The sequence below is a fragment of the Engystomops pustulosus genome, chromosome 1 (genome assembly GCF_040894005.1).
Source record: "Engystomops pustulosus chromosome 1, aEngPut4.maternal, whole genome shotgun sequence".
Lineage (NCBI taxonomy): Eukaryota > Metazoa > Chordata > Amphibia > Anura > Leptodactylidae > Engystomops > Engystomops pustulosus.
This window is the reverse complement of record NC_092411.1, coordinates 157418342-157437980: the sequence shown is the minus strand read 5'-3', so window position 1 is coordinate 157437980 and position 19639 is coordinate 157418342. Positions and strand designations below refer to the sequence as shown.

The following is a 19639-nucleotide window of genomic DNA, read 5'->3' as shown; positions in this document are numbered from 1 at the left end:
TTTTTCTGAATTTTCACATCATTTCCAAATTTTTCAGAATGTAACGCAAAGACACTAAGATTTTTTAACTTACATGAACAATGTATTCAGTCACCTGGATATGTTAAAGCGTTCCGAAGTCATAACCAATTATTGGGGCACAGGGCAGATTCTACAAAACGAGTCTGGTCACTAAGCTGAAAACTAGTGTCGGCGATAAGGGGTTAACAGGAGGCACAGCTCTTCAGGTGGAAGCCCATATCAATGTCTGCTGAGGGTACTAGCCCCTAACTAGTGGGTGTTTCACACACAACTCTACCTGCTATGTGCGCCTTCCTTCGCTCCACTACTGCTACCACTTACATGTGTGAGGCATATGGTGGCAGACTTGTTGTCCCCTCATGAGCAGAGGCCATCTAACCATTGGGACAACTACTACTATCCACTCTATGTACGTGGAGAGAGACAAATAGTCTAATGTGTGACGCGGCAAATTGCCCATCACCGCCATATGTGCCCCTCCCCTCACCTCGTGTAGGTATAGAGGGGCACAAACCGCCTCGCCAATCTCCAGCCAGGGGCGGGACAACAGCCGGCTACCCAGCTGATAACCACGCCCTTTCTCGCTGTCAGTCACGTGGGCTCGATGGGCGGGGAGTAGAGTCAGCTGAGCCGCGGCCATTTTGTGTGTCTGTGTCCGGTGACAGAAGAGTCCGGTGGGGCCCGAACCAGTGCACGGATATGGCGCTCCGTATGGTCAAGGGTAGCATTGACCGTATGTTCGACAAAAACCTGCAGGACCTAGTGCGAGGAATCCGCAATCATAAAGAGGATGAGGTAAGAGGCTGCCAGGTGGGGTGAGCGGAGATGATGGGGTGTGCAGGGAAGTGGGGCACTGTGCTGGGGGGTGGGCACACCTGGCATCTGCTGTGGATGATGTGGCAGCCGTTATACTATGTATATACATGTGTGGGCTAGTACGTGCTGCCTCTATATTGCTCTTTGGTCAGTGTGGGGTGTAGTCCCATTGAAGAGATGAAGGGGTTACAGTGCTCAGTACCACAGCTGTCTTGTTCATTCATAAGGAAGCCCCTTATCTGGTGCATGAACATTGCATTAGAAACCGCCTCACATCTACTTACCTGTATACATGTAGGTCATGAGGAAAGCCTTCCACTACTGGCAGATCACTAATGTGATCTCATGGAAAGCGCTTCCAAATATTCTATTCATTCAGATCTCATAGGGAAAAACAGTAAACTATATCAGCCTATAGATTCCAGTGAATCCATTGTTGCATCTGTCTGGACCTCCAATACTATCTTCCCTCGCCGAAATTATGTTAACGGATGCGTCAAAACGTCCACTGATTTCAACTGAAATGACCGAAGCGGTTGCAAGCGGACACTGACAGAAGCCATTTAAAATCCATATTTGAACACTTCTGTTATCATTTCGGGGGCCAAAGATGATAATGAAGGTCTGAAAGCAGGTGTGATCTGGGCCTTAAATAACAAAGTAAGTTTTCTAGTTGTTTTCATAAAAACAGGTCCATGTAATACATGCCATATATCCCAAACTGAACACTTTGGGGGGAGGCTCTCATAATCAATGGAGCTGTGAGTTCTCCCCACAGGACTACATATATTGATGCCTCAGTACAGAACAGTAAAGGCCCCAAATATGCTCTATTTCTCACAGCCCGACAGCAATAAATAAAAGCATTGGTTATGAAAGTACAGTTTTTTTTTCAAATGTAACTTGTGGGCTTTTATGAATTTGGACTATAAAACTTAGAATGAAGGTCTTCTTATAAACTTATTCTTAGAAGAGGATCCTTTCAGTTCCACACGATTGAATATTTGGTTTGAATGAATGAGTTGGATTATACTTGCTCTGTTGAAGGGTTGGACTGTGATGCCAGAAGTCAGGTGACATGAATTTCAGACATGTGATTTAGACAACTGCTGTAGGATTCTGATGTTGATTGTTTTACTACGGGGTTAAACTGCCATTAAATCAGATTATATTTAGGATGTCAATGACTTGAAAACTGACATGGAGAAAAACAACAAAAAACTTATTTATATTGGGTTGGAAGTAAAAGCTGTTAACATTGCTGGATAGCAGGACTTGTATTAATGCCATAATGGAAAACTGACAGACAACCATCATAGCCATCATGTGGATGTCAAGGACAAGCATCCAGCTCAGCAGTCATTTTTTGTTATCCTGCTCCTATGGCAACTACTGGGCATCATACGATGTGTAGAGTAATTAAAGAAAATCTACCATTTGTTTTTATGCAATGAGAACCAAACATACCTTGAGAATGCTGTAGCTACACTGATGCAGAAACCTATCTTGTTTAATCCCTGTATTGAGTGGTTTTGCTCAAAAACAATTACAATTATAAAAATCAGGACATTGGAAAAGCTGGGTGCTGGCTGTCTTGCATAAACTCATTGTTTCCACATACACAGGAGCTTGTTGAACTGTCCAGACAGGACTAATCAACCTGAGCTGGATGACTCATACACAGCAGATGGGGGAAGGTGCAGCGATTGTTTACTTCAGACTGTCAGGGACAGCACAGCGATAACATATTTTCAGCTTATGTTGGGTGGGACAAGGCTGAAGCAGTACAAAATTAGGCTGAGGAGAAGCACAGAGACAGCCAAAGGAGCGACAGAGCTGCCTTATCATAATTGTTTTTTCAGCAAAACTACTTGGCTCAGGGATTAAACAAGATATGTTTCTGCATCTTTGTAGCTACAGCATTCTCAATGTATGTTTAGTTCATAATGCATAAAAGCAAATGATAGATTACCTTTAAAGCGTAACCATCATTTGAAATAATTTTTTATATTGTGTATGGGAGGATGTAGTGAAGATTTTTCTAATACACTTATAGAGATGCGTATATCACCATGTAAAAGTGTGTGTCTATGGAGGCTGCATGTGCTCACATCTAATCTCGCTGTGTTTGGTTAAACAGCTCTGAGAAGGGAGGTTTATCCCCTTCACTTTCAACTTGATGTTTGAAAATAATGCTCAAAGCATAATGCAGCCTGGGAGAAAGAAGAAAGGGTTAACACTCACAGTTGTGTAGAAAACAGGGGAGAAGAGAGAGATCTGTCTTCAATCCTGTAGAGAGATTTGCCCTAGTAACATTGTAACTAGGGGGCACTTTACAACCTGTTACTTTACAAACTAAGGAGAAGTTGTAAATGAAGTATATTTGGAAAATGTTCACAACTTCCCCCTCCCCATAATATCAAAAATCATCTGAAATGACGGTTACTCTTTAAGTGTTTATGTGTGGGACACGTCACTTGCTCAGTCCGTCTGTTGCACTGCTGAGGTCTTACTTGGAGGCACCACTTAATAGCATTGCTTAGGCCTGTAATTAAGGAACCTCTCATTTCAGGCTGGTATTTTAAAGCACCTTTAGTTCTTTAAAGCCACATTTCATCACTAACTATAGTCTATTGATCCCTCATGATGATAATAGGGCAAAGGTAATGCCTTTTCTAATAAACCTCTACATATTAGTAGTATTCATTGAACTCCATACTCCGATCTCTTGGAACACTATATGTATAGGGAATTAGTGATCCATAGTGGTATATTATCCCTTCCAGCATCCATCGCGGTGCGTTCACCCATGGCGTTTTGGTTGCATCAGAATGCATATTTTTTCAAATGTTACAATGCGTTTGCTTTGAAAGTGTTTTTCTTCATTGCTGGAAGTGTAAGCATCTGTGTAAACATTTTCACAACTGCTTCCACCAACAGCAATGAAGAAAAACACTTTCAAAGTAGCCAAACGCATGGTGTCATTTGAAAACGCACACATCCAGATGCAACCGAAGCGCTACGTGTGAACACACCCTCAAAGCATTTGCATCAGTCAACTATTTTAAAACTGAGACACAGCTATTTACACTTTTGAAACACGTGCATTAATTGTAATGTGTGAAAGCACCCTTAGGGTATAATCACACAACGTACGTATGCCTGGGTGAACATACAGCAGCGCACTGGAGACAAAGAGGGTTAAGCACTGCTCACCCCTCCCCTCTCCATAGAGAAGCATATGGATTTCGCGGTAACACGGCGAAGTATAGGACATGTCCTAAAGTCTTCCGTGCACGGCCGCATTGCGGTGAGACCGCGTGTGCTCAATAGTGACTGGGCGCCATAAACATCAATGGGGACCGATGTGTGGCATCATTTTAGTCCACTTTACTTTCGTGTGAATGTGTCCATCTCCATTTAAAACTAATTTGTAACTTTTTTTTTTACGTCCCCATATCAGTTATAGAGGTGACAAATGGTTTTAATAACTACATCTTTAAGCCCTTATCCATCTTTTAGTACCCATCCTAAAATTTCTATTATAATGTAGCCTGTTTTCCAGGTAATCCTTAAACTACCCCTTTTATAATTGCATGTTTTGTTGTTTTTTTTTTTTACTCCAAAAATTATTTCTGCAGGGATCTCTTTTTGCCATTTACTTCTTGTTTTTAATTTAACAAGAGGAAATGACCAACAGTGTCCTTGTGAGACCTTTTTTTTTTTTTTTAAACAGTCTGAAGTTCATCCCTGCCTCTTCATCATTATATTTTAATAACTTATAAAATAATAATTTTTATAAGAGACATATGATTAAAAAAAATCACATCAATAACTCAATAAAAAGTTATGGTTTAAGGCTACATGCACATGAATGTAGAATTTGTCTATGTGCTGTTTGTTTATTCAGTGGATGGCACAGAGACAAATGCTCTACTATATCTCTCACACACTGCTGTGGCAGTCTTTTCTACTCTCATCTACGGCCACTCCGTTGGCACATACACCTAACTGGAAACGCGCATGTGATCGACCCCAGGCCCATTGTGTGTTGTTTTTGGAAACCTGATGCTAGCGCAATGTGTAACCGCATCCTAAATGGTTTCTGAGCCACAAAGGCTCAAAATGCCCTGGAACTAAGCTACTAAAGTGTCCCAAATAATCTGCAAGAATTAAAACCTTAATTTTGCTCTTCAGAGGACTTTTATTGAAGTTGCAGTAAACTCTTCTTCAGTGTGAACAGTAGTGGACGTTGAAAGGTCTTTCCTTTGATCAGTAATGCTACGATGGGTGCATGTGAAAAGACCTCTGCGGTAGTGTTTTTCCACATTACTTTTCACAGGGTGGAGTACCTGTATATTTAAAGTGTTGAAAAGTCAACAAAGGTGTGTTACTTCCACTGATCCATGTTTCTAAACTTAAAATTTCTTTGTTCACTAACATTTTATATGTATGGTACTTGTTACCAGTGTATATGGTATGTAGTGAGCCTTATACCTTGTGTATAAGGGCCCTTCGCTAACTCTGTTAGTTGTTTTTTAGGGCACAACAGTACATCTGTATGGTTCGGAGCCACTAAATCTGGCTAACACACAGCGAGGGCACTTGCACACATTACAGTGGATGGGAGTCCCTGTGTTATAGAGAAATATAATGTAATGACGTACTATATTAATATATTGTTACAGCTCCAGCGGGTCTGTTCGGCTGGCAGAGGGAACATCTTTTCGTTATATTTCTCTATAATGCAGACTCCTCTCCACTGCAGCATGTAGGATAGTGCCCCCAACAGCACATTTACATGGGCCGCACACATTCATGTGCAGGAGCCCTTGGACTAACAGCCCTCTGCAGAGGCCCTTAGATTGGAGACATCTTTTATCTTTTTTCGATAAAATCACTATAGTACAGGAGGGAGAGTTGTAATTTCTTTGTCTTTAATTTCCCAAATATTTTGTATCCATATCTAGCTTTGCCTCAAATTGTTCACCAAAAAGAAGCAACAAAATAATGCCGTTTTGCACAGCATAGCAAGGTAACAGTACAGTACCTTCTGTAAGTTAAGTACCGTACAAATAATTTTTCCTGGTCAAAGTACTGCAGTTACTACCCACCTAAAGTGGTCCAAGGCATGATGAATTGGCAGCCAAGTCTTATTAATGTTAGGGAACCTATCGTCTACTTTTACCCCACTATAGAACTTTCGGATAGAATTCCTTCTTTTATGTGAGATCTTGCCCATTTACCTACAAAATATCACCTCCAGAGGCTTATGGTAATGAGCAGAAAACTGGCATCTTTTCCTGTAGATGAGTGGCTAGAGGGTGAAGCTTTACTTTAGATGCCTACATCTTGGAATCTACAGTCATGACTGTATCATACTAACCCCTTAGCACTGACGCTTGTGTACTTTGTTAGTTGTAAAATGAAAGTGATAAGTTTTGCATTCAGACAAATTCTTAAAACTTTGAAATGTTCTGCTTTCCAGATGGATAGTCAGCCCACCAAAATAGCTTGATAACTAACATTTTACGGAATGTCTGCTTTATGATAACATGGCATTTGTGCGTCCTCTCATTTTTCACGGATGTTATTAGAATTAGATAACATCTAATTTTTCTATTTTTTTTTTTATGAAAATCACCAAGACTTTTGAGGGACAACTCAGCTTTCAAGTGATTTTGAGAGGCCTAAACAATAGTAAAACCCTATAAATTACCCCATTATAGCAACTACAGTCTTCAACGTATGTAAAACAACTTGTAAGAAGTCTTTTAACCCTTTAAGTGTTTATTTGGGTTAAAACTAAATGGAAGTGCAAATTAGAAACTGTAATTGTTTTGGAAAATTGGAAAATTTAGGCCACAATTCACATTATACATTCACAATGAGGAAATGCTATGCAAAGTTTGCTAACGAACCTCTCTCCCGAGTGCCGATACCCCACATGTATTGGGGAACTGCTATATGGGCACATGATCGGGCATAATTATTTATTATGGGATGGTCTTTATAAACACCGTTCATCTGTGGTGTTCTGTGGTTTTTTTTTAATGTAAAAATGATTTTTACTTTTTACATTTTTTCAGAATTGGGCTTAAGCAAGCGTTCATCTGATTGCTTGTTCAAGTCTTTACACACTGCAATACAAATGTTTTGCAGTGTGTAATGTAAGTAACTGAGCCCGCTGCGTGCAGGGGACCTGGCAGCCAGGGTTTTTCGATCCAGGGTAAATTTCCTTACATGGCATAGTCATGCTTGACCATGGTGTGTAAGGGGTTAAACACCCAGGATCGGAAAACCGCTGATGTTAGTGCTGGAGCTGAGCTGCAATCATCTTCTGATGCTCCAACCTAGAAAGGCTGTGCTTCAGAAGAAGTACTCTTAAAAACCTGATAGGACAGTCATTAAGGGGGTTAAAGAGAATTTCAAATTTCAAAACGGTTTGTAGGACGAGGGCGCGCAGCTACGAGGAGCTGCGCTCTGAAGATTTTGGGTGGGAGGAACAAAAAGGCTACTGGGTTGTAGAGTAGCCGCACCGTGTAGCCTCAGCTCCGGCTACTCCGCGCCCCAGTAGCCGCTTTAGAAAATTTACATACTCTTATAATAAAAGTTATCAAAAAAAGTGCAGGGACGTGAGGATTAGCCCTTAAAAGGGCTATCCTCACGACCTCTAGATCCACCTACCACTCCCATTCGTGGTGGTAGGTTTCCTTTAACCTGTGTAGCATAAACTAAACTTCTTACTTTTCTTACTATTAAAAGCAATGTAAGTGAGTAATAATGAGAACTTTTGAACCTTAGGCTAGATATACTGTATATCTTAAATATTATTTAGTATTTTGATTTTCTGTTCTTACTAAAGTGAAAGATTTGTCATAGGATGAATATAAGCAGTACTCTGGGTTTCATTACAATGGCAGGGGCATTGAACCTGCTAAAATAATATGCTATGACACAAACATGAAGCTGATCTCAATTCTTGGCCTTTGCTGGTTTCCCAGCGGCTTGTGTCAGTCAAGTTGTATTAGTGATAAGAGTATTTAGCTGGAACCTCATTAATGTGCATGGATTACTGCCAACATTAAGCTGGTGTATCATGCATTGTTATAATCGTGATAACTTGGACCTCTTGAATGAGTGTTGGTCAGAGCCTTCAGAACTGCTATTGGCACATTACCTGTTTCTCCAAGTTGCTTTCTCTCTGAGCCTCTGGTTAAATAGACACAGGTTTTCTTTAAATATTTTATGACTGCTTACCATTCAAAGAACAACTGTTATCCAATATTGCACACGCAGATCTAATTTCCTACTGCTCATACAAAGCGTTACTCAAATTTTTACTATTGACGTGTATCCCTCAGGTTTCTTCCACAACCCTACTTAAGGTCATGATAGGATAACAGTAGTGATGCTAAGTATATGGATATTTAGTTTGATTGAAGGGAACCTGTCATCAGAAGCCCTTTTTCTGGCTTCCCCACGACCCCATAGAGAACAGTGTGTACAAGTGTTTTTATAAGTAGAACTGTCTTTTTCTGAAAAACAGATAAGTTATCGTATATACTTGAGTATTTACAGCACAAAGTTCCAAATGCGGACGGGCATGCACGGTTTTAGTGTAGCCCAGCAACTGATCTCCACATTCATCTGTGCATGCACCTCACGGATACGCAACTCTCCACGGAGTTTGCGTATCTTCTGACAGTCTAAAACTGTTGCACATTGCCTGCCCAATGGGAATTCTGGATGTTGTCAGGTTTCCTGCAGGGCTGGAATAAGAACCTTTAGAGTGAGTTATAGCACTTCTTTGATGCCCTTTTTTTGTAGAATTTAGACTTTGTCCCCGTTTGGTAGTCCAAATTGTGTCTTAAACGGGTTTTCCGAGACGATTCTTGTTTTGTTTTTGTTTTTTTATCCCCCCCCCCCCTCATCTGTATGTTATACATTTTTCATAGCTTTTCATATATTTTACAAACCTATGGTAATTTTGAAACAATTAAATTAACCTTGGCCAACTAATCTGGCCTGTTCAAAAGAGAGGTTCTTTCTTGATGAACTTAATCTTCACATTTATACAGAAAATAACAGTATGCAATTCCTATATGACATAGTTAGAATGCAGGAACGCACAAATGTGATTTCCACACTGTGTGACGATTAAATACATCTAAGACACAAGACATACATGAAAAGGAGAGAAGGGGGGGCAATTTGAGGTATACCTGGGGAGACACTATTTTTTCCGTCAGTCAAGTTCCATTACCCTGCAAAACTGCTGACCAATATACATCCCATGGACCCCAAACTCTGGCAAAGAGGTCTGCCTGATTATTCATGGAGGCTGTCATTTGTTTCCATGCTACGGCCCTCTCATCATGGCCAGTACGTGCGTATGTGTAGGAGGAGTCTGCCTATTCCAATTTTGTGCAATCAAACATCAGGCTGCAGTGAGGATGTGTAAACTAAGCTTCCTAGTGGCTTTAGCCACAATAATAATTATTATAATTTATATAGTGCACCCAGATTGCGCAGAGCTTGCCAGATCGGTCCCTGTCCCCATGGGGCTTACAATCTAATCAATCTACCAGTATTTTTTTGAGTGTGGGAGGAAACCCACGCAAACACGGAGAGAACATACATTTTCTTTGCAGATGTTGACCTGGGACTTCAATTTCCTCACTCCTGGGAGGGGTTACGTAAAAAACCAAAAACCTGTAGTTACCTGCGGGGTTCCTCCCAGTGTCCTGCGCTGCCATCTCTCTCTGTTTGTTTACAGGGTCGCGGAAGCTGCCCTGAGTTCAGTTTCTGGTCTGTGCATGATGAAAACAAACAGGGGCACGGGCCGGAGAGACGGCGGCATGGGACACTGGTCATTCTTGATAGTAAGGGAGCTGCCTTACAAAGTAGCTATAAAGCCGGTGTTTTCCTTATCCCATTCAGGAAAATTTATTTGCCCATTTTCGTTTAATGTTGCTTGGACAGTACTCCGTAAGTTACATAGGGTTTTCTCAATAGATATTAAGTGTCCTTACAGTATCCTCCCTTAATGGTGCCACCAGTGTTTGGGCTCATTAATCATGCCAACCGATTACCTGCCATATGCCATCTTTGTGCTCCTGTTGTATTACACTGTTTACAGAAACCAATGTGTATCCATTGTCCATGATATAAAACCATACCCGCCCTCCGCTGTAGTATTTATATGCTCACCTAATATAACATGCACTGAGAAGAAAAAATCATTTATTTTTGACTTGCAGTAACCTTCTCAAACAAAGCAGCGCTGATAACAAAAAAGCCTATGATCTAGAGCAGTGGTTCTCAACCTTTCTAATGCTGTGACCCCGCAATACAGTTCTTCATGCTGTGGTGACCCCAAACCATGCAACTCGCAGTAAAAACAGTAAAATTGCGGTTCCGATGGCTTTAGGCGACCCCCGGCTTTGGTCGTTCGACCCCCACTGGGGTCCCGACCCACAGGTTGAGAACCACTGATCTAGAGTGTTTATTCAGAAATCTGTAGCAGTGCAGGCATCCTGGCAATTCTTGGGCTAATGGTTGTTGGCATCATTCAACTATTTACAGTGTTCATTATTATTTTTTCTCCCACTAGGCAAAATATATTTCTCACTGTATCGATGAGATCAAACAAGAGCTGAAGCAAGATAATATTGCTGTGAAAGCAAATGCCGTCTGCAAGTTGACTTATGTGAGTAACTTTCCTTTTTATTATGTGGCTTTTTTTTCTAAAGAGTTTCATTATAGTCCCCTAAATTTATGTTTGTTTTTTATATTTTAGTACTTTTTTAGTTTGCTGCAATCCTTCATATTTTCTCATACGTTACAGGCACTAGTTATTTTCTTTTGGGTTAGAATTCATTGGGAATCTCTTTAAAGAAAATCTAACATGGATAAACTCGGGCCACTTACAGATACAGGCACTGTGACTGTGGAAATCTTCTTACATTTATTATTCATGACCTCCTTCCTTCTAAAATCAAATTTAATAACGATGCTAATGCCTTGAGGCCCTCTATTCTGCAGCTTCACAGGTTGTGACACTGTGCAGGAGCTCTCCCGCCTCTTATTGTGTAGTTAACCCCTTCCCAACATGTGACGTAATAGTACGTCACACGTCGGGTGCATGGAGAGGTCTCACAGGTAACACCCTCGATCCGTGCTAGCATACAGGTGTTAAGCCGTCCATCGCCACCAACAAAGCTACTAGCGACTTCTTCAAAAAATATAGTGCATGGGTGCCCCAATCTTGGCGGAGACCGTTGCACCCCGTGACATCATCGAGGGGGGCGGCGATCGGTCGCTGAGGCTCTCTAGTTTTAACTCATTGATTACTATGTTCGATTAGCACATTGTAATGAATGAGGAGGAAAATCTTTATATGCTGCCATGCTGTAGTATGGCAGTATATGGTAGGATCTATCAGATTAAAGTACCCTAGGAGGTTTGAAAATTAGGAAAAAATATAAAATAAAATAAATTGTATTAAAAAAAACCTAAAGATTAAAATCACCCCCGTTTCCCTTGAAGTCATACAAATATAAATAAACAGTAAAAATCATAAACAAGTTAGGTTTAGTTGTGTCCCAAAATGCCTGATCTATCAAAATATAATAACGTTCTTTTACTGTGTTTAACCCTGTAACGGAAAATAGCACCCAAAGTCAAAAATGGCTCTTTTGCAGTTTTGAAAAATATAAAAAAAATGAACCACCCACAGCTCTGTCCACCGAAGTATGAAAAAGTTATTTGCACCAGAAATGGCAAAATACATTTTTTTTTTTTTTTTTTTTGGAACTGGAGGTTTTAAATCTTGTAAATGTGTGAAAAAAAATTATAAAACCTATACAAATTTGTTATCCCTGTGATCGCCCCGACCCAACGTATAAAGTAAACATGTCATTGGGGCGCACATTTAAAACCATAAAACCTACAAGAAAATGGAGCAAATGCATTATTTCACTGCATTTGTTTTTTTTCTTTTTGCCGCTTCCCAGTACACAGCATGGAATATTAAATACCAACACTATGAAATGCAATTTGTTACGCAGACAACAAGCTGTCACACAGCTCTGTACATGAAAAAAGTTACCGTATTTTTTTAACTATAAAACGCACTTTTTAGCTAAAAAGCGCTTGTGTCTTAAAGACCAAACGTTTTGGAGGATCCAGCACTGCCAGACTCTCCTGACCGCTGTAATGTAGATCGGGTGATGCCCTGATACAGCGCTGCAGCCGATCTACCAGAGAGGAGAGCCTCCCCACTGCTCTCCCCTCTCCCAGATGTCCTACAGGACCTGCGGTGATGTCAGAATAATGTGACTGATCACATGCTTTTTACATCGCCACATACTGCTGAGAATGGGGAGATGCTGCCCTGGGACAGGGTAAGAAGAAGGGAAGAGGGAAATGGGGGAAGTGTGTGTGTGTGTGTGTGTGGGGGGGGGGGTTCAGTGTGTATAGCTGAGCTGTGTGCATAACTGTATGGATGAAGCTGAGCTGTGTGTGCTGTGCTTTAGTGCGACCAACAGGGATATTTTAATTGGTGTAAAATATATTTTTCCTTTTTTTTTGGAAGCCTAAATCCGGGATGCGTTCTATAGTAAGAAGTGTCTTGCAGTTCGAAAAATACGGTATAGATTTTTGAAGGTGTGGTGTGAAAAAATGAAAACCCAAAAACAAAAAAGGTCCTTGACGGGAAATGGTTAAACTTCCCCTGCTGCAGTGAGATTGCATCAGGCAGAGGGAGGGCTGAGGACAAGCTTATATGCAGCTAATGTCTATTTTGGTGGGATTGGGAGACCTTGGTAGGGTAGAAGGGCTGCTGCACAGGCGTCTGGCAACGATTGGAATTACAGGCACATTCCCCTGATCTGAGAGAGGAGCTGGAATGAGAAGTGTTTGGATAATATGTATGGCCCTTGTCAGGTTTCCACCATATAGTTTAACCCCCATATAGTACGACGCGCGCCGGGTCCCGGTGCATGGAGAGGACTCGCGGCCGAGCCCTCTCCATAGCCGGTAAGTCTTTGCTGCATATTGCAGCAAAGGCTTACCGGTAACACCCGCACTCGGTGTTAGCACCGATTGCGGGTGTCTTCACCTCGATCGCCGCTGGCAATGCTGCCGGCGGCCTCAAAAAGATGAGGTCAATAAACTAGACATGTCATTTGGGACGCAGAGTGAAAGCTGTAAAATCCAAGCCCACAAGAAAACGTCGCAAATGTGTTTTTTTTCACCATTTTCACTGCATTTGGAATTTTTTTCCCGCTTCCCAGTACACGCCATGGAATATTAAATACCGTCACTATGAGGTGCAATTTGTTACGCAGAAAATAAGCCATAACACAGCTCTTTATGTGGAAAAATAAAAAAAAGTTACAGATTTTTGAAGTTGGTGAGTGAAAAATGGAAGCGAAAAAACTAAAAAAGGCCAAGTCGTTAATGGGTTAATCCCAAGAAAATAAGTTGACAGCAGTATTCTGTTCTAGCTCTATGGGCCTGTTTGTTTGTTTTTTGCAAGTTAACAACAAAACCTCAATTTTGATGTTACAAATCACAGCGAAAACCACAAAATTTCCTCATGTAAAGATATGTCACGTCATCTGTATAGTTCCCATATACTAACTGTATCTAATACTTGGCAGACCATTCTTACATCATTCAAGGATAAGCAGTAGCAGAAGATGCTTCATCACGAGATTCTTGTGAATTAGAAATTCTTCCAGTCTTGTGATCTTCTTGTCTGCAACAGGGCTTGTAGAACTGATCATGTAGTACAGTATAAGTAATGCCGAATATCATCTTATGATGGTGGTTTTTTCTGTTCCACTGTGTAGATCTTTGTATAGCCTGCCCAGGTAAGCTGTCATACTTCTGGCAGCCTTCCAGGAATCAGAGATAATCTACTTACAGTTATGTGGCAATGAAAGGCATTATGGGTAGCATCTCCCTGAAAAGTGCTGGAAACCATATTACATGTTTTCATATTACCCCAAAATTTAGACATGGATCAGTCTCCTATGTTGGTGGGCAGGATGCTTTTCTATCCTGCAGTGTCATGTCAACATAGCCTCACTTGTGTGTAGAGGAATCAGACTTCTATACTGGCTTCCATGATCTGCATCAGTAAAATCAATGGACATCCCCCCCCCCCCCCTCAGCAAATGCATTATCATAACCTAATAATTCAGAATGGTTTGTCGTCTGGCATGGTGTTCCTCAACAGTTCCTTTGTATGTCTGTTATTGGCAGCATTTGTGTAATATGTGTGTGTAAGCCTTCAATTGATACTCTGTTGCCTTTTTTATTCGATTTACAGTTGCAGATGCTTGGATATGACATCTCCTGGGCTGCTTTCAATATTATTGAGGTGATGAGTGCCTCAAAGTTTACATTCAAGGTAAAATATCTGAAACAATTATAATTTAAGAGTAGAAAAATACTTGACTATTTTATGCATTTAAGAGCTCTTTTCTCCTCTATGTTATCCAGAGAATCGGGTACTTGGCCGCTTCACAATGCTTTCACGAGGGCACAGATGTTATAATGCTGACCACAAATCAGATAAGGAAGGTAAGTGCTGCAAGGACCCTTGACTTGTACCATCTGCTTTTCTTTACTTGCCTAGCTTTTTAGTAGCCAGAGGAATCTGTGTATTAACGCCTTCAAATTGTAGAAATATTGCTGAAGATGGTATAATATTATTAGAAATGACATGTATTTTTTTTTTCTTCAGGATCTAAGCAGTCCTAATCAGTATGATACTGGAGTAGCCCTGACCGGACTGTCTTGTTTTGTCACTCCAGACTTGGCCAGAGATCTGGCTAATGACATCATGACGCTTGTAAGTGCAATAGATGTAATTCCACACTGAAAACAAATAATATTCATTATAGTTGTTGACTCATGAAGACAACTGCTGCCTAACATTTGCCCCAACCTCTTGTTCTATTGCTAAGTGCTAGTTATTTGTGTAAAGCATGATTTACTCTACAACAACCTCTTGAATAGGACTGTACTGCAGATGATGATTTGGGCAGCTAATCTCTGCTTAATCTTTTACACATCATTGGCTAATATGTGCACTTCTGTGCTATAACTGTAGCTAGACTGATTGCTGATGTGATTTAATAGACCAAGCTCTGTGGGACTCCTTACTTTGTAGTGATATGATGTGCTAAGTCACTGCTTGCCGGCAGAACAGCAGCGCACTCGACACTGTAATCACGATTGCATGAAGGGAAGCAGGGACTTCCTGCATCACTTATGACTATGATCTATGGAGTCCCATCCGCCACTGTGCTCCAGCCAGGGCAAGGCTTGTTTTTCATGGACTGAGCAGTCATGTGGCGCCAAACTTATTACTTGTGAACTAAATTGTTCCACCAAAATCTGTATGCTGGAAATTGTTTCATGTGTCCTGTAGATTCACTTCCTACTTTGCTTGCACAATTTTGAAATCTGAGAAAAATCAGGAGAGGGAGCAATTTAAATAAAAAGTAAAAGGATTTTTTTTTCCCCTCATAATAATACTTTTCCTTAGATTAAAATTGTTTATATGCGTGTTTTAAACCACCTGACAGACACTGGGGTCTTCCCTCGAGATCAGACATTTTATTACGATACTGACCTGAGCAGAGCAGAACCCGCATTTCCCCAATAACATTGTCAAAATCTCCTGATTTCAAGAATTTGGTTGACCATCTAGTGCAGTGATTTTCAACCTTTTTTGAGCCGCGGCACACTTTTTATACTTAGAAAATCCTGGGGCACAGCACCAACCAAAATAGCACAAAATGACACTAAAACAGTCATATTATACATATTAAACACAAAAGGGATATCCTGGCAGGAATGGTGGAAAGACACACACGAAGCTCTTCCTCAACAGTTCTCAGTTTCTCCCTGTTTTTAGTATATGGTGCTGATTATTATGTGGCTCATATACTGCAAAATAAAGGGGTTCAATGAGAAGTACTATGGCCATGAGGCCAGAGTACAAGTGCCAGCTCATATACTCAGCATATGAGCTGGTACTTGTAGTACTCCAGCCTCATGACTATAGTATTTCTCATTTTACATTTCTCATTGTTATATGCAGTATACTGCTGGAGTACTAAAAGTACCAGCTCATATGCTGAGTATTCTGCCAACAGTTCAAAAGCCAAAAGCTCATATAGTCAGCATTATTAGTGGGCATTACCTTGGCGGTGGGCAAATGCAAGAGTCTCTCCGCTCTCAGGATGATGCGCCGGCCTCGGTGACGTCATTTTGTCGCGCAAGGTTCAAAGCTTGCGCATGTGTTATTGTACACGTCTCCTACATTGTAAGAAGCCGTGACTGCGCATTGCCAGGAAACAAAACACAGGGGGCACCATAGTTTGGGGAACTGGTTGAAAATCAATGTTCTAGTTTATGGGACCTGCCAATTTTTCTCTAACTTATGGCTGAGTCAATTTGGCCTGTGTATAAGGACTCTTTTACATTAGTTTTTTTTTCACATTTGTGTCAGTGATTTTAATGGATGCTTAACAAAGCCATTGTTTTCCATGGGTGTATTCACATTGGCTTATTTTTTCACTGATCCGATGTTTCAATAATTTTTCCATGGACGTGTCCATTGATTTTACTGATGCAGATCATGGAAGCCAGTATAGAAGTCTGATTCCTCAAAACTGAGTCCTGTTTTTTTAATTAATGATGAGGCCAGGAAACCAGGTGTTTTCAAAGCAAAGTTAAACCTTCAGTTAAATTTACAAAGACGAAACTAAAGCAAAACGGACACACAACGGAAGGGGATGGCACACGCCGATGTGAAAGAGCCCTAAGGGAGTAGGGAAAGCTGTCTGAATCGCTGTAAAATTAACTAGCGAATGGAAAAAACTGCCACCAGAGTTTATGGGGGGAACTTATGCTCAGTGATGTTTTTAAACTATACATTAGAGCATTTTCCCATTCCTTGTAGATGTCCCACACAAAGCCATACATTAGAAAAAAGGCTGTTCTGATCATGTATAAAGTTTTTCTCAAGTATCCAGAGTCTCTGCGTCCTGCATTCCCCAGACTAAAAGAAAAGCTAGAGGACCCTGATCCAGGTAAGTGTTTTACTACTACTCTGTGGCATCATTCAAATATATTTAATTTATTAATAAAACTGGATAAAAGTGACTTTTATGTTTTGTCATAGGGGTTCAGTCTGCTGCGGTGAATGTGATTTGTGAACTTGCTCGCAGAAACCCCAAAAACTACCTGTCATTGGCTCCGCTCTTCTTCAAGCTAATGACTTCTTCTACTAACAATTGGGTCCTAATTAAAATTATCAAATTGGTAAGCTCATCATGTCTCTCATCACATCTAATTAATATCTTCTATAAACTGCCTTCAAAACTCACACCTCCTCTCAGGAATAAGAAGACTCTGTTGGATAAGATCTACATGTGTGAGATTCATTTATTTTTAACACTCTTGCTGTGGCAACTTTCTTTTTTTACAAATGGCAGAAATTTAGTTCAAAATAATTTCCAGACATTCTGAAATGCAAAGCAAATGCACACAAACTAGGAGGTTCTTGTTGTCATGTGTGTAATATAAAGATGACATTAATACTGTATAAATTTGAGTCTAAGCCATCCCAAATGTAAGCCGTGGCACCTAATTTTACCCCAAAAAACTGGAAAATTATTGATCCAAGTATAAACCTAGGGTGGGAAATTCATTGGGCACAGCCACCCCCCAGTATATAGCTAATCAACCCCCTAAGCTCCAGTATATGCTAGCACCTTGCCCTCCAATATATAGCCAGCCCCCTAGCCCCAGTTCATAGCAAGTCAGCTCCTTTCCCCCATTATATAGTAAGCCCCTGCCTAGCATGTACAAATAGAAAGTCAATACTCACCTGTAGTGGGGAAAAAAAAACAGCTGAAAAACCTAAGCTCAACTTATACTCTATTAAAAAAAAATGCACACCTTTCCAAAACTCCCTCCCCAGGTCCTCCTCTTAGGTCCGGCAGTGGAAGGTCCATGTGACGTCAGATGCAGCTGACCTTATAGCCTGTGTGTCTCAACGTCACACAGACCTGACCCTGCCGGACCTATGAGGAGGACCTGGGGGGTGCTTTGGAAAGATGTGTATTTTTATTTATTTATTTTTTGAATAGAGCAGGGGCGTTGCTAGGGTGGAAAAAGATACGGGGCACGGGCCCCAATGCATATGTATCAGACTTTTATTAATGCCCACCCCTGTACACAACCTATACACGACACATACAGATACAGAAAACACAAGAGAAATCCCTACCTGTTACATCCAGTGTCAGGAGGCCAAGTGTAGTTGTCCTCTATCTTCTCTGTTAGGGCCAGCATCACCACATCTCCTCTTCAGCCACGAGTCCTCCCTGTGGAGTTCACCACACAGACATCTTATGTTCTTTATTGTCCCCATCATCTTGGTCCCCTAATGGTGTTATCCTGCTGCTACCCCTAATACTCTGCTACCTGTATTTTAAGGCCCCTATCGCAGGCCAGGACTGCTTGACTGGGGAGTTGGAAGGGTGACAGCTCTTCACCTCCCCTCTTCATAAGAAGTCCTGCAGCTGGGCCGTTCCGTATACTAGCCGCTGTTTGTACAGATAGCATATGGACGACCATGTGAAAGGGACCCTAATAAAAATACACAGAAAGTCCTCCTGAAAATACTGTTAATACAAAAATAATAAATGCTTCCTAACATAACATATTAAAACCTATAAGTCATATATAAACACATATATATATACACATACATACAATCTGGTTTTATAATAAAGCCCCATAATTTACATTACACCTCCTCATTGTGCCACCCACCTAATAATGTTCCCTAATCGTGAACTAACAAGTAAGAATACAATCTACACTTAATTACTGTGGCCCTAACACTCAATGTGACCCTAAACTAAATAATGCCGAGCCTAATCGTGCCCACATAAAGAATCAACTCACCTAATAGTTGTCGCAGCCCCTAATGCCCCCCACAGCCCTACGGGGAAGTCCCCTACAGCCCCAGTAATGTCCCCTACAACCCCAGCAAAATCCCACACAGGCCCCCAATGTTGTCACAGCCCCCAATATCCCCCACAGCCACACTAAAAAAAGTCCCCTACAGCCCCAGTAATATCCCCTACAGCCCCCCAACGTCCTCAACGCCCCCCTCAATTTCTTCACAGTCCCCTAGAGTCCCCTGTAAAATGTCCCCCACAGCTCCCTCCAATGTCTTTATAGCCCCCTGTAATGTCCTTTACTGCACACCCCCAATGTCTTTACTGCTCCAAGTAATGTGCCCACAACCCCCTGTAATATTCCCCACAGACCCCAGTAATGTCTCCACAGCCCCCAGTAATATCCAACAAAGCCCCCTGTAATGTTATGTTTCCCATAGCCATCTGTAATGACAAGTCACCTAAATGTGCCCCCCCCCCCCCTTGCATAATTAAAAAAAAAAAAAAAAAAACACTTATTCTCACCTCAGTCTCTCTTCCGGCTTCTCACCTTTCACTGCAGCGATGAGGCGCGGTAACGTCATCACCCAGCGTCTCCTGCTCCCGGCAGCTGTAGTGCCAGCTCCTTCCCCACTACAGTGCTCATCAGTGCCGCCGGCTCCGTTCATCCGCTCTTCACGCCTCGTCGCTATCTACGTCCTGAGGACATAGATAGCGATGATAGTGAGGAAAATTGCCTGGGACATTCGGGGCACAGGTCAATTTTGACCTAGCGACGCCCCTGGAATAGAGTATAAGCCGAG

General features: G+C 41.4%; 1 protein-coding gene across 2 annotated transcripts in view; it reads left to right on the top strand.

Annotated features, from left to right (window-relative positions):
- Nucleotides 1–603: 603 nt before the first annotated feature.
- AP3D1 (adaptor related protein complex 3 subunit delta 1) overlaps nt 604–19639 on the top strand; it is a 57225-nt gene continuing 38189 nt past the window's right edge. For both annotated transcript variants that reach the window (XM_072112650.1, XM_072112642.1), the window contains exons 1-7: nt 604–816; nt 10454–10549; nt 14180–14260; nt 14353–14433; nt 14597–14704; nt 16826–16955; nt 17048–17187. In XM_072112650.1, coding sequence (XP_071968751.1) covers nt 721–816; nt 10454–10549; nt 14180–14260; nt 14353–14433; nt 14597–14704; nt 16826–16955; nt 17048–17187 — 732 coding nt within the window. In that variant the 5' untranslated portion in view covers nt 604–720. The remainder of the gene's footprint in view (nt 817–10453; nt 10550–14179; nt 14261–14352; nt 14434–14596; nt 14705–16825; nt 16956–17047; nt 17188–19639) is intronic.